The following is a 15621-nucleotide window of genomic DNA, read 5'->3' as shown; positions in this document are numbered from 1 at the left end:
ATAGGGTTGGGAAGCATTTTCCGATCAGGGCCAGTGTGATCTCCTGGACTCGTTTCGATCACCTCAGGGGGTCGGAGAGGAATTTCCCAGATTTTTTTCCCCCATATTGGCCCTGGGGTTTTCACTCTGGGTTTTCGCCTCTCCCTGGAGATCACATGGTCTGGAATGGGGGGGTGGGGGTGAGTTAATAGGTTGTGATGAACAAAGCATCGTAGCTGTGAGGGACAGCTCGGTGGATAGGATATTAGGATGTAGATAGGCTGGAAAATTGGGCGGGGATCCTGGATTCAGGATTCAATCCTGGACCGGGGAGCGGCGCGGGCTTGGAGGGCCGAAGGGCCTGTTCCTGTGCTGTATTGTTCTTTGAGTGTTTTTGTTATTGTTGCTTCAGTCTGAACTCTATTTATAACCTGTCTCTGTGGGCTCTCTCTCAATCCACTTTTTCTCTGTTTCAAATCAATTTCACAGGAACTAGGATGAGACGATTTGCAGTGAGGAAACAAGAAATAAATATCATATCAGAATCTGACAGTCATCTCATTTATCGTAACTGAATATCAGTGGATTTTGAACATGGAAGGAAAACGCACCGTTCACAGTGGAGAGAAACCATACATGTGTTCTGTGTGTGGACGAGACTTCAGCCGATCATCTGGCCTATCGAGACACAAGTGCAGTCACTCCATGGAAAAACTGTGGAAATGTGTGGACTGTGGAAAGGAATTCAATTACCCATTCCAGCTGAAAATTCATTGGCGCATTCACACTGGGGAGAGGCCATTCACCTGCTCTGAGTGTGGCAAAGGATTTACTGAGTCAGGAAATCTGGTGTCACACCAGCGCATTCACACTGGGGAAAGGCCATTCATCTGCTCAGAGTGTGGGAAGGGCTTCACTCGGTCATCCAACCTGCTGACACATCAGCGGGTTCACACTGATGAGAGGCCTTTTAAATGCTCAGACTGTGGGAAGTGCTACAAAAGTTCTGATGCACTCATGTCCCATCAACGTATTCACACTGACGAGAGACCATTCAGGTGCTCTCACTGTGGGACTAGGTTCAGGCATTCATGTAACCTCATTGTACACCAGCGCACCCACACTGGGGAAAGGCCATTCACCTGCTCTCAGTGTGGGAAGGGATTCAGTCAGTCCTCCAATCTGCTGACACACCAGCGAGTTCACACTGGGGAGAGGCCATTCATCTGCTCTGAATGTGGGAAGGGATTCACTCAGGCATTCCACCTGCTTAGACACCAAATAATTCACAAGTAACCACAGTGATTGGAATCTGCTGTTAATCCTATCCATGACTGTAATGTGTTAATTGGATTTTTGCTGATAATGAACTCCAGCCAGTTGTGTGGTTTAATATTCTGAATAGAAGTCAAAATAAACCAGCTTTGTGTTTAATACTGTGTTGAATCTTTTTCACATCATCAACATATCTGAATTCCTTTTTGAAGTGCTCTCTCATGTCGGAATACTTTTAAACTTTAGGTTGAAATTGCGATTGGGAAATTAGATTAAATGTGTTTATTCCACAATTGCTTCTCTGAAATTCCCCAGAACACCCAACTTCTGCCTTCCCGCATTGTTGCTGTACGTTCTGTAAAAGGGAAGATGAAACAGAGGAGTCTCAATCTAATCCGCACTCTCATTAATCTGTTCTAGTGTCATTGCATTCTCTCACGTCATTTACATGTTTCCCAATGTTGGAGACCTGCCTTTCAGTGAACAGAAATATCCCAATCTGGGATTTAATCAATGTGCCCATTAGGAAAATCACTTTATTGTTAAGGGCACGGGTGGGAATGAATTCCCTGGTCTTGTTATTGTCAGGCGGAAGCCCTGGCTTACGAATTGTGTCAGAAAACATTTCACAGATATACAAAATGAGAATGAACATTGATGGTAACTTGTTCCCAGGGATTGTTTTAAATAGCACAATGGCAACCTTGCGAAATGCATATGTTCTATAGACTGTCCGTTAGGCAGCAAAATACTCTGACCAAACAGACCCTTTGAGCAAAGCGACCTCGAAACGGACAGTCAAGATGGGGAAAGTGCTACACAGTAATTACACGAGCAAGGAAATATCATCAAAGGACTGAGCATGAGTGAACGAAGCATAACTGTATTTTTAGTATAGTTGCAAGTTAAAAACCCAACTGCGGCACAGCTGTTCAGGTTGAGTGTTCTGTTTTGATTTGATATTTCATTTATGATCTTGTGACTCTTTCTGTGGACACGATATAATTGTTTCTGTTTATCGGTGCGGGAGCGCCCTCTGCTGATCTCTAACCGGAACCCCCAGTCTGGGGTTTTTGGGCGGAGTTCGCTGTATTTCTGCACCAGTGTGAACTCCATGGCACAGAAATACACGGCGCTGTCAGGCAGAAGAGCCCTGGCGATTTTTAAAGGAACAGTGTTGTTTCCTTTGTGCAAAGCAGCCGAGAACCTATCTGACAAATCCGGAGACGTATCGGTATTGCCCGAGCTATATATCTTCATCAAATATCTCAGAGCTTGCCCGGGATAGTGGATGCACCAGAACACAGTTTGAAAAGCAGCTGTCGAGTATTTACAGTCCAACAATATGCTCTGTCCTTCCAGAACACTTCATTTAGATCGATCTTGAAACACTGAAGCTTCAACATTTATCCCTGTAACAAAACACAGAAGATATTAAATATCTCAGAGCGAAGAGAGCCCATGAAACAGACACTGATCATTCAAACATCGGCTTAATGCTGGAAATTTTCAGTCACATCAACACTTCAATGAAGTTAATGTGAAAATCCCCTAGTCGCCATACTCTGGCGCCTGTTCGGATACACTTAGGGAAACTTTAGCATGGCCAATGCACATTACCAGCACATCTTTCGGACCGCGGGAGGAAACCGGAGCACCCGGAGGAAACTCACACAGACACAGGGAGAATTTTCAGACTCCACACAGACAGTGACTGAACCCAGGTCCCCAGCGCTGTAACGCAGCACGGCTAACCACTGTGCCACGATGTCGGATTATTCTTGCAGTACTTTTACTATTGCAATGTAATTTGATGCAGTTGAACGTATGCATGAGAGATAATCCCAACTTTATTTTGTTGCTGGCGATTCGCTTTATTCAATTAATAGTGGTTATAAACGCCCATTTTAAACAAGAAGGAGCCACCAAGATTCCGATAAGATGCCTAGTCTAAAATAACAACACAAGATGCAAACATGACCCTGGATTCACATTCATTTCCTATATTCTTTAGTTATTTGCATTTAAATCTTTCCATCGTAATGTTACCCCTTAAGTTCTGGTTATTAACGTTATCAATTATTGCTGCGATAATATAATGAGTAATTGAGTGGACTCGTTGAAATGAGAGAGTGGAAGAAATCGGATTGTCTCAACCCTGAACTTTAGGGAAAAGGGGAGAAACAGAAGAACATAGAGCCAGTGTGAAGACAGAGACGGTCAGAAGCAGGACAAAGGGAGATAGAGAAACCAAGGCGGAATGACAGAACGAGATACATCGGTCCCAAACAAAAAGAGAACCGGAGAACCCGACAAATACAATCCTTTTAGTACTGGATATCAGACAAGTCAGGATTGTGTGCGAGTTGGGGGAGAGAAACTCGGAGGTGATGGCGTTCACATCTACCTGCTACCTTGGTCCTTCTAGGTGGTGGAGGTTGAGGATTTGGGAGATGCTGTCAAAGTTCTCATTGAGTTCTAGATGTATAAAATCCCTCTCCTTCACCCCGGCCCCTTCTACTTCTCGCTGTCTCCACTCTAGACCAGGTGTCAGATTTCCTTTCTTGACAGACATCAGCATACCACTTAGGTTTTTATGACAATTCAGCAGCTTTCCTCCATGTCTGTGTGGGTATCAAAGACAAATCAAATCAAATCAAAGACAAATTATTTGATTTTTGTCCAGAATATTAGCCTCTATAACTGACCTGAAGTTTATTAACATCAGCAGAATCAGATCCTAATGGATATAGCTCAGTTCTCAATCTGATTGACAACACAATCCAATCTCTGGAGTTAATTGTGAATTTGCTGGTGTCTCAGCAGGTTGGATGTCTGAGTAAATCCCATCCCACACTCAGAACACGTGAATGGTTTCTTCCCAGTGTGAACTCGCTGGTGTGTCAGCAGGTTGGATGACTGAGTGAATCTCTTCCCACAATCATTGCAGATGAACAGTCTCTCCCCAGTGTGAACTCGCTGGTGTCTGAGCAGTGCTGATGATTGAGTGAATCTCTTCCCACACCTAGAGCAAGTGAATGGTCTCTGTCCAGTGTGAACTCGCTGGTGTGTCAGCAGGGTGGATTGGTGAGTGAATCCCTGCCCACAGTCAGAGCAGGTGAATGGCCTCTCCCCAGTGTGAATTTGCTGGTGTGTTAGCAGCGTGGGTGACTGAGTGAATCCCATCCCACACATAGAGCAGGTGAATGGCCTCTGCCCAGTGTGTGTGCGCTGGTGTGTCAGCAGGGTGGATGACTTAATGAATCCTTTCCCGCAGTCCGAGCAGGTGAACGGCCTCTCCCTGGTGTGACCACGCTGATGAGTTTCCAGCTGGGATGGGTAATTGAATCCCTTCCCACAGTCCTCACATTTCCACAGCTTGTCCCCATCATAACTGCATTTATGTTTTGACAGGTCAGATGATCGATTGAATCCCTGACCACACACAGAACACGAGTAGGGTTTCTCTCCGCTGTGAACGGTGCTTTTTTCTTCCATGTTTAAAATATGACAATATTCAGGTTACGATAAATTAGCCGACTGTATCATTCCCTGATGTGATGTTTGGTTTCAGTTTCCCAACTGCAAATCGTCCCCTTCTAAAATCCTGTGAAATTGATTTAAAACAGAAAAAAGGGAGTGAGAGAGAACCCACAAAAGCACAAAGACAGGTTGTGAAATTGAGCTGAATGAATCTGGTCATTTGTGGGGCCGGCACCAGGAAAAAGTGACCATGAAAACTGCTGGATTCAATTGATTCACTCATGGTCCTTCAGGGAAAGAAACCTGCCAACTTATCTGGACTCTGCACCCAGGTCCTATCCCCGGAGCCCCACATATCCTGTTACTTCCCCGAACCTACACATCTTGGGGCACTAAGGGGCAATTTATCATGGCCAATCCACCAAGCCTGTACGTCATTGGACTGTGAGAGGAAACAGGAGCACCCAGATGAAAACCCTCACAGACACGGGGAGACACAGTCACCCGAGGCTCGAGTTGAACCTGGGTCACTGGAACTGTGAGGCAGCAGTGCTAACCACTGTGCTACCCTTTTTCAAAGAACTGGAACAATTTTGTGAAATGTCTGGGACTATTTTATTTTGTTAAAGACACAGTATGAATACAAATTATCTTCGCTGCCCTGATTTTGTTGTTCTGCTCATCAGTAAGAAATTGGAAGTGAAAGAGTGAAGCAGTTTGATGGACAAGATGTTCAAATTCTGTCACTGGGAAGAATTTCAAAACATTGCCCCTCACAAACATGGCGGCTACGCATGCGCCCTACTGTTCCACCTCTTTCTCCAATTCCTCTCCGATCTCCCATCCGCCAAGGAACAGCGGCCGGGCCGGAGCGGGCAAGAGGTGACACCAGCGAGAGCAGCAGCCGAGAGGGTTACAGCGAACCCTGGTGGACTGGAGGGGAAACAGCAGCAGCACAGTCTCTGCACGAAGGCTTCCGCAGTTCAGCTGCTCAAAGACTCTGAGAACCTCTTCAAATGTAAACTTCAGCTTCTCACATTTACCTATCCATCCCTTCCTCCATCCATCTCACCATCCCTCCCTCTCTCCATCCATCCCTCTCCCTCCATCCACCCCTCCTTCCATCCATCTCACCATCCCTCCCTCTCTCCATCCATCCTTCCCGACACCAAGAACCATTCACTCTGCACAGCAGTTTCACCCTCATTCCCCCAGTCTGTATTCCAGCCTTCATCACATCCACGCTGCTCCCAGATATTTTAGACCAATAGATATTACAATTCAAACTTCACAGTCTCTACAATTTAATATTTGTTCAGTAACCTTATAGACAGCAGAGAAATCATCAATTCCAAACCAACCCGAGCGAGAGGATATATTTATACATTTTCTCATTTCACAATAAAACCCACGCACTGAGTTTCAAATTTGCTTCTGTCATTATTTTAGTGATGATGTGGAGATGCCGGTGTTGGACTGGGGTAAACACAGTAAGAAGTCTCACAACACCAGGTTAAAGTCCAACAGGTTTATTTGGTAGCAAAAGCCATTTGCTTTCGGAGCACTGCCCCTTCATCAGGTGAGTGGGAGTTCTGTTCACAAAGAGGGCATATAAAGACACAAACTCAATTTACAAAATAATGGTTGGAATGCGAGTCTTTACAGGTAATCAAGTCTTAAAGGTACAGACAATGTGAGTGGAGAGAGGGTTAAGCACAGGTTAAAGAGATGTGTATTGTCTCCAGCCAGGACAGTTAGCGAGATTTTACAAGCCCAGGCAAGTCGTGGGGGTCACGGATAGTGTGACATGAACCCAAGATCCCAGTTGAGGCCATCCTCATGTGTGCGGAACTTGGCTATCAGTCTCTGCTCAGCGACTCTGCACTGCCGTGTGTCTTGAAGGCCACCTTGGAGAACGCTTACCCAAAGATCAGAGGCCGAATGCCCGTGACCGCTGAAGTGCTCCCCAACAGGAACAGAAAACTCTTGCCTGGTGATTGTCAAGCGGTGTTCATTCATCCATTGTTGTAGCGTCTGCATGGTTTCCCCAATGTACCATGCCTCGGGACATCCTTCCCTGCAGCGTATCAGGTAGACAACATTGGCCGAGTTGCAAGTGTATGTATCGTGCACCTGGTGGATGGTGTTCTCACGTGAGATGATGGCATCCGTGTCGATGATCCGGCACGTTGTGCAGAGGTTGCTGTGGCAGGGTTGTGTGGTGTCGTGGTCACTGTTCTCCTGAAGGCTGGGTAGTTTGCTGCGGACAATGGTCTGTTTGAGATTGTGCGGTTGTTTGAAGGCAAGAAATGAGGGTGTGCGGATGGCCTTGGCGAGATGTTCGTCTTCATCAATGACATGTTGAAGGCTCCGGATACGATGTCGTAGCTTCTCTGCTCCAGAGAAGTACTGGACGATGAAGGGTACTCTTTCCACAATGTCCCGTGTTTGTCTTCTGAGGAGGTGGGTGCGGTTTTTCGCTGTGGCGCGTCAGAACTGTCGATCGTTGAGTCGAGCACCATATCCTGCTCTTATGAACAGGATTATGTAAATTATGTAAATTATTTTGTAAATTGAGTTTGTGTCTTTATATGCCCTGTTTGTGAACAGAACTCCCAGTCACCTGATGAAGGAGCAGCGCTCCGAAAGCTAGTAGCTTGTGCTACCAAATAAACCTGTTGGAATTTAACCTGGTGTTGTGAGACTTCTCACATTATTTTAGTGCCCAGCAGATTATTTGGACTGAAATTGGTCTCAGCCTGTCTCTGTGTTGTGAGTGTGTGTGTATTTGTGAAGTCAGAGTGTTTTTTTGTCTGCATGTCTGTGTGTGCGAGTTTGCCTGTGTCTGTCTGAGAGTGCATTTCTGTGAATGTGTTTGTCTTCGAGTTCGCCTGTTGCTATTTCTGAGGCAAGTTTCAATTCTCTAAATAGATTCGTCTGCGTTAATATGAAAAAAATAGGAACAAGAAAAATCCAGCAGCACAATCCTCCAACGTTTCTATGTTTGAAAATTACCCTTCAGTAGCCTGAGGATTCAGTGATCTCCCAGGCAGAGGCCATTTACCTCACTTCGCCACTGTGATTGTGTGGAATGAAGGAATCTTGTGTTATTGTCAGTATTTTCATGTCCGCCCTCTCTGCTCCATCCGGGAAGATGGCCAAACGCACCAAGAAGGTGGGGATCGTGGGGAAAGTTACGGTCAATTGAGCCAGGGTTTTATTCTGGGACCTTCCTGCCCAGAAGTAACATCAGCTGAGATTGTAACTTAGCAGCAGAAACCCATCTTCTGTTCTATTCCCCCAATTCCCACAAAATAGTTTTTAGATTTGGGTGAGTTTGTATAAAATTGACAAAGGTGGAGATTCAAACACTTAACAAGTGAATAAAGGCAAAAGATTCCACAGATTCTGCACAAACAAATTAAACTTTACTACACACAGTGAGAAAGGGAAAACAAGTTACAATATGTGGAAGGTAAAACATTCAAGGACTTTAGAGAGGAAAGGGAGATGGGATGGTAGTTTACAAGGGCATGTGTCAAAGATATTTTATTGAGAAGTGGGTGATGATATCGGATTTGAAGGAGAGGAAGATATTGACAATATCAGCTGATATGGAGAAGTTGTGCTGTCAGTAGTACAGTGGGAAAAGGATTGAGGGATCAAGAGATGGGTCTCATGGGCAAGATGAGCGCTAAGAGGACATGAGGGGAGGCAGGAGAGAAACTGCAGAAAGATGAGAGTTCAGAGCTCAGATAAAGGGCAGCGTTAGAGGAGGTTTGTTCCAGTGGGTTAGGGGAAGGAGGGAAGCAGTAGAGGCAGCTGATTGGATTGTCTCAAACTTAGTGACAAAGAAGATTGTGAGTTTTATTCCCAATGAGCACTTGCGGGGGAGGTAAAGATGGGAGAGGGACAAAGGGAGAGCAACTCAGAAGGAATTCAGTTGTGCTGATGATATTAAAAAGATTCACAGTACTGAACACAAAGATAATTGATTTGACTTTTATTCAGAATATTAAACCGTATAACTGGCTGGAGTTCATTAACATCAACAAAAACAAACGCAATGAACATATTACAGTCCTGGATAGGATTAACAGCAGATTCCAATCACTGTGGTTACTGGTGAATTCTTTGGTGTCTAAGCAGGTAGGATGACTGAGTGAATCTCTTCCCACTCTCAGAGCAGCTGAATGGTCTCTCCCCAGCATGAGCTCGCTTGTGTCTCAGCAGACTGGAGGACTGAATGAATCCCTTCCCATATTCAGAGCAGGTGAATGGCCTTTCCCCAGTGTGGGTGCGCTGGTGTAGAATGAGATCATATGATCGCCTGAACCCAGTCCCACAGTGAGAGCACCTGAACGGTCTCTCATCAGTGTGAACACGTTGATGGGACATCAGTTCACCAGAACTTTTATAGCACTTCACACAGTCAGAGCATTTAAAAGGTCTCTCCCCATTGTGAATACGCTGGTGTATCAATAGTTGGGATGACCGAGTGAATCCTTTTCCACACTCGGAGCAGGTGAATGGCCTCTCCCCAGTGTGAATTCGCTGGTGTACAGTAAGGTTATGTGAATGCTGGAACCCAATTCCACAGTGAGAGCACCTGAACGGTCTCTCATCAGTGTGAACACGTTGATGGGACATCAGTCCCCAAGAACTTTTGAAGCACTTCCCACAGTCTGAGCATTTAAAAGGTCTCTCATCAGTGTGAACACGTTGATGGGACATCAGTTCCCAAGAACTTTTGAAGCACTTCCCACAGTCTGAGCATTTAAAAGGTCTCTCATCAGTGTGAACTCGCTGATGAGTAAGTAGGTTGGATGACTGAGTGAATCTCTTCCCACACTCAGAGCAGGTGAACGGTCTCTCCCCAGTGTGACTGCGCCGATGAGTTTCCAGCTGGGATGGGTAATTAAATTCCTTCCCACAGTCCACACATTTCCACAGTTTTTCCATGGAGTGGCTGCACTTATGTTTTGCCAGACCAGAGGATCGGCTGAAGCCTCGTCCACACACAGAACCCGTGTACGGTTTCTCTCCACTGTGAACGGTGCTTTTTCCTTCCATGTTCAAAATCCACTGATATTCAGTTATGATGGCAGTTCCTGATATGATATTTACTTTCAGTTTCCTGACTGCAAATCGTCCCCTTCTAGTCCCTGTGAAACTGATTTAAAACAGAAAAAAGGGGATTGAGAGAGAACCTATAGAGACAGATGATGAACAGAGTCCAGACCGAAGCAACAGTAAAAAAAAACACGCAGGAGGCCAGGAACTGAGTTCTGCATCCAAAACGCAGCCTGATTCAAACCGGCTCCTAACTGTGTTTCCAAATTCGAAGCTATAAAACAATAACACAGGAAACTCTGTAGAGACTGTATCTGGGACAAAAAGAACAAATCCTCGAGATATTCAACAGGCCAGGCAACCTGTCAGAGTCACAAACAGAATTGAGGGCTCAGTTTGCTGACTTGCCCTCAGTCTATAATGAAACATCTAGAGTCAGGGATTGACTAATGGCGGTCACATTTCCCACAATGCTCTGCGCCTCAGAAATCCCTCCATTCAAAAGTTGTTCACCGTAATTCACTAATCATAGAATCCTTCCAGTGCAGAAAGAGGCCATTTTACCCATCGAGTCTCTGCTGACTCTGAGTGCATCTTTCCCAGGCTCACCTCCTATCCCAGTAACCCCACGCACTTACTCTGCTAATCCCCATCCTGACCTTTTTCTTCATCCTGCCTGCAACCGCAACAATATATTCTGTACCCTTACTGTGCAAACTCCACACAGACAGTCACACACCCACGGCTGGAGTCGAACCCTGACTCAGTGAGGCAGCAGTGTGAACCACTGTGCCACAGTGAAGAGAGTTTGCCGCAAATTTGGGGTGATAACAATGGGCTGGATGTTGCTCAGAATGTGGAGCACTGCAGCAAAGTACACAGAGACAGAGCAGCAGACTGGACTGAGAAATGGAATCTGCAGACTGGAACTGGCAGCATGAGGAGAGGTTATTTAGTCTAACACTCACAGCAATCTACAACCCACCCCCATTACCGAGACAGTGAGACAGAGATTACAAACACTCACCAACACAGCTCCACTGAAACGTCCCAGGAAAAAGAGGGAATCTGTGGCAGTTCCTGTCCTGAAATAGCCCCAGGACTGTCACTCAAACCCCCAACCCGGCCCAGTTCACAGCTCAGCCTCTCAGCTTGCAGCTTCCTGCACCTTGAGCCAACCTTGCCCAGGTGTGGGAGGGATGTGGAACCCCAGAGTGGGGGGAGGGGTGACCTCCTGCTGTGTCCCAAATAGTTTCTTCTTCCCCTCCCCCTTGGCGCTCTAAGGTCTGAATGTGGATGTGTTGATGGACGTTGCAGAGCCTCACTGAGCTGCGCCTGTCCCTTATCCTCGGTCACCCCCTCTCCCTGGGTTCAGTGTGTTCAGTTCGGTGCTTCTTTCCCTGCTGAGCTGAACCTTCAGTTAATCAAAAACAGAAAGTGCTGGAAAACCTCAGCAGGTCTGACAGCATCTGTGATCATCCAGACTGGAAGCATTAACTCTATTCTCTCCACAGACGCTGAGATTTCCAGCATTTTCTGTTTCTGTTTCAGATTCCAGCGTCTGCAGTATTTTGCTTTTATCTTCATTTAAACAAGCATTCTTTGGTGGCCTTTATCCTCAATGCTCCTTTCCAGAGCTTCCCACCTTCTGCTATTGTCCCTGACTCCCACATTAACTCTGTCATTCCTCCCCTGTACCCCGCTCACCCTGTCTGAAGTCAGGCTCAGAGTTTTACCGCCATCTCCCCCTCCCCCAGCCTCCACATCCCAACACCCGGAATCTCTAACCCAGCGGTTCCAGTTTGTCTGGTTTGAGTTCAGATTTGCCGCAGCACCGACAGGATTTCACTTCAAACCAGCCGGAACTGACTGCTCACAAATCCCCAAATGTTTCTCCAGCAGCCCGGGCTTGTTAATGTTGTTTAAAGTCAGCGCCCAAATGCAGTTACTCTCCTCAGTTTAAAAAGCTTCTCCGGTTAATCCCCCAAGACCCGAGCTGGGGTGTCCTGTGTAAGAGACATCTGTTCCAGATGTGACAATTCTTACACATTCTCTGCTTGACATAAAACGGAAAACGCTGGAAATACTCATGAATGAAAGCAAGTTGTTGCTTTCGTCAAAAGGGTCACCTGGACTCGAAACGTCAGCTCTTTTTGTCTCCTTACAGATGCTGCCAGACCTGCTGAGATTTTCCAGCGTTTTCTCTTTTGGCTGGAAATACTCAACAAGTCAGGCAGCCTCTGTGGAGAGAGAAACAGACTGAATGTGACCTGTCATCGGAACTGGGAAATATAATATTATTTCTCGCAACTGAAAGAGACACTTTACAGCCTTCAGAACAAAACTGAGCTCAACAATTTTACACCACAATCTCTGCCCGCATTGTGATCTGTGTTTCGTTGTTGCTTTTTTCACCTCATTTCCTTCTTGTTTACTTTACATTCAGACTATTGCTCACCAGCTATTCACACCTCATCCAGAACATCTTTTGTGTCTTTACTTGTCCCATTACCACTCGCTTTGGTCTTGGGCCGTGAATCATTTTGTCAGTTTGCGGATCTTACATTTTGTTCTTCTCCACCTCCCTCTCTCAATTCTTCAGAGGTCAGTCTTTGACAAAGGGTCATCTGGACTCGAAACGTCAGCACTTTTCTCTCCTGACAGATGCTGCCAGACCTGCTGAGATTTTCCAGCATTTTCTCTTTTGGTTTCAGATTCCAGCATTCACTGTAATTTGCTTTTATCCTGATTTTCCCTGTGTGGCTCTGGGGAGCGCTTGAGACGTTAGGGACAGAGAGAACGAGATTTTTCTCTCTCTCTCAGGGGGTCTTTGGTCTGTGGAATTCTCTTCGCCAGAGAGCAGTGTAGACAGAGTCATTGAATATTTTTAAGACTGAATAAATGGATTCCTGATTGACAAGAGAGTCAGAGGATTTGGGGGTGGGGGGAGGGGAGAGGGGACGGGGGGGGAGGGCGGAGACAGAAAAATGGAGTTCTGGCCACAATCAGATCAGTCGGGATCTTGTCAAATGCTGCAGCAGAGGGGCCCAATGGTCCACTGCTGCTCCTCATTCATATGGATGTTTGGCTGTATGTTTCACTCTGTTTCTGCCTTCATAGAAGCTGCTGGGCCTGTTGACTATTTGTGGCATTGACTGTTTTATTTCAGATTTTAAGACTCTGTAACGTATCACTGTGTAATCCAACAATTAATCCAGTTCTCCTGGATTTCTACTCTGTAACATATCACTGTGTAATCCAACAATTAATCCAGTTCTCCTGGATTTCTACTCTGTAACATATCACTGTGTAATCCAACAATTAATCCAGTTCCCCTGGATTTCTGCTCTGTAACATATCACTGTGTAATCCAACAATTAATCCAGTTCTCCTGGATTACTGCACTGTGGCATAGTGGTTAGCACTGCTGCCTCACAGCGCCAGGGACCCGGGTTCGATTCAAGTTTTGGGTCACTGTCTGTGTTGAGTTTGCACATTCTCCCCGTGTCTGCATGTGTTTCCTCTGGGTGCTCCAGTTTCCTCCCACAGTCCAAAGATGGGCGGGTTATGTGGATTGGCCATACTAAATTGCCCCTTAGTTTCAGGGGGAATTAGCTAGGGTAAATGCATGGCATTAAGGGGGTGGGGCCTGGATAGGATTGTGGTCGGTGCAGACTCAATGGGCCGAATGGCCTCCTTCTGCACTGTTGGATTCTATGATTCTAGTTAGAAGTCTCACAACACCAGGTTAAAATCCAACAGGTTTATTTGGTATCACGGGCTTTCGGGACGCACGCGCATGCGCGCACGCACGCACCCGCACACACGGGTTGATGTCAGTCTCAGTCTAATCCAACTGCTGGGCACCAAAATAATAACAGAAGCCAATCTGAAACTCAGTGTGTGTGTTTTATTGTGAAATGAGATAATGTATAAATATATCCCCATCGCTCCGGGTGGGAGTGGAATTGATGATTTCTTGACTGTCTGTCTGCACTGCTGCCTCATAGTGCCAGGGACCTGATTTAATTCCCGGCTTGGGTCACTGTCTGTGCAGAGTCTGCATGTTCTCCCCGTGTCTGTGTGGGTTCCCTCCAGGTGCTCTGGTTTCCTCCCATGGTCTGAAAAATGCACTGTTTAGGTGCATTGACCCGAACAGTTGCCAGACTGTGGTGACAAGGGGAATTTCACAGTGTTAATTGCAGTGTTAATGTAAGCCTTACTTGTGACTAATAAATAAACTTTAACTTTTAACTTGAATTTTGTGATCTCATAGAAACGTAGAATCTTACAGTGCAGAAGAAGGACATTCAGCCCATCGAGTCTGCACCAACCACAATCCCACCCAGGCCCTATCCCCGTAACTCCACATATTTAACCTGCTAATCCTCCTGACACTAAGGTCAATTTTGCATGGCCAGTCAACCTAAGCAGCACATCTTTGGACTGTGGAAGGAAACCGGAGCACCCGGAGGAAACCCACACAGACACGGGGAGAATGTGCAGACTCTGCACAGACAGTGACCCAAGCCGGGAATTGAACTCAGGTCCCTGGCGCTGTGAGGCAGTAGTGCTAACCACTGTGCCACCATGCTGCCCTCATCTTCTAGAACAAATAGTAAATTGTTGAGATTATAAAGTTTGAATTGTAATATCTAATGGTGTAAAGTATCTGGGAGCAGAGTGGATGTGATAAAGGCTGGAATACAGACTGTGGGAATGAGGCTGAAACTGCTGTGCTCAGTGAATGGTTCTTATTGGAGGGAGGGATGGGAGGAGGGAGAGAGGGATGGATGGTGAGAGGGAGGGATGGAGAAAGGGAGGGAGTGTGAGGTGGATGGAGGGTGAGAGGGATGAATGGGGGTGAATGTGAAAAGCTGAAGTTTACATTTGAGGAGGTTCCCAGTCTCTCTGATCTCCAGTCTCCAGCTGAACTGGGGAAGCTTTTGCACAGACTGTGCTGCTGCTGTTTCGCCTCCTGTCCACCAGGGGTCGCTATATGCCTCCCAGCTGCTGCTCCTCCCAGTGTCACCTCTTGCCCACTCCAGCCCCTCCAGTACACCTCACTGGAGCCCCGGGCCATTCTTGCCATCCTGCCAGGTCTCGGGTACTGAGGCCAATAGTAAAGTTTATTTATGTGTCACAACTAGGTTTACATTCACACTGTAATGAAGTCACTGTGAAAATCACTTTGTTGCCACACTCCGGCACCTGTTCGGGTACACTGAGGGAGAATTCAGCATGGCCAATGCACCTAACCAGCCTGTCTTTTGAACTGTGGGAGGAAACTGGAGCAAATCCACACAGACACGTGGAAAATGTGCAAACTCCACACAGTGACCCAGCCGGGAATCGAATCCAAACCCCTGGTGCTGTGAGGCAGCAGTGCTAACCACTGGGCCACTGTACCACCCAGTGCTCTAAGGTTAAGTTTCTTCTTCAAATCAAAGAAGATTCAGTGTCACATCAGGACGGGGAAAAAGGAGTCCATTGGCTTCAGATGGATAATGGTAAAAGTGAATATCCCAATTTATTCACTTTATTCCTTCAAGCTGAGGTTTACAAAGTGAAAATTCCGCTGTTTATAGCAGTGACTAAATAAGCACTGACCCACCACATAGCTAGTAATGCAGAATTTATCCCATAGGCAGCTCCTTGGCTCATTGTCTGCTGATGTGTCATCCAGAGCTGTTTCCCTGGCAGTTTGTGTCAGTAGTAGGCTGCCGTTACCATCCACTCTTGGGCAGGGTGAGGAGACAGCTCCGACACCGACCTCAGCTGGAATGGGGATTGAACCAGACATTAGTCCGC

General features: G+C 46.4%; 2 protein-coding genes across 2 annotated transcripts; one reads left to right on the top strand and one right to left on the bottom strand.

The window, feature by feature from the left end:
* Positions 1-473: 473 nt before the first annotated feature.
* On the top strand, positions 474-1275 carry LOC144485914 (uncharacterized). Its single transcript, XM_078203982.1, has one exon. The coding sequence runs from the start codon at positions 574-576 to the stop codon at positions 1273-1275; it is 702 nt and encodes a 233-aa protein (XP_078060108.1). The 5' UTR covers positions 474-573.
* Positions 1276-4050: 2775 nt separating this feature from the next.
* LOC144485913 (uncharacterized) lies at positions 4051-4752 on the bottom strand. Its single transcript, XM_078203981.1, has one exon. It carries the CDS (start codon positions 4750-4752, stop codon positions 4051-4053), a length of 702 nt encoding a protein of 233 aa, XP_078060107.1.
* Between the last annotated feature and the right edge of the window lie 10869 nt (positions 4753-15621).

Source organism: Mustelus asterias, unplaced genomic scaffold (genome assembly GCF_964213995.1).
Source record: "Mustelus asterias unplaced genomic scaffold, sMusAst1.hap1.1 HAP1_SCAFFOLD_244, whole genome shotgun sequence".
Taxonomy (NCBI): domain Eukaryota; kingdom Metazoa; phylum Chordata; class Chondrichthyes; order Carcharhiniformes; family Triakidae; genus Mustelus; species Mustelus asterias.
This window is presented reverse-complemented; position numbering and strand designations above follow the sequence as displayed.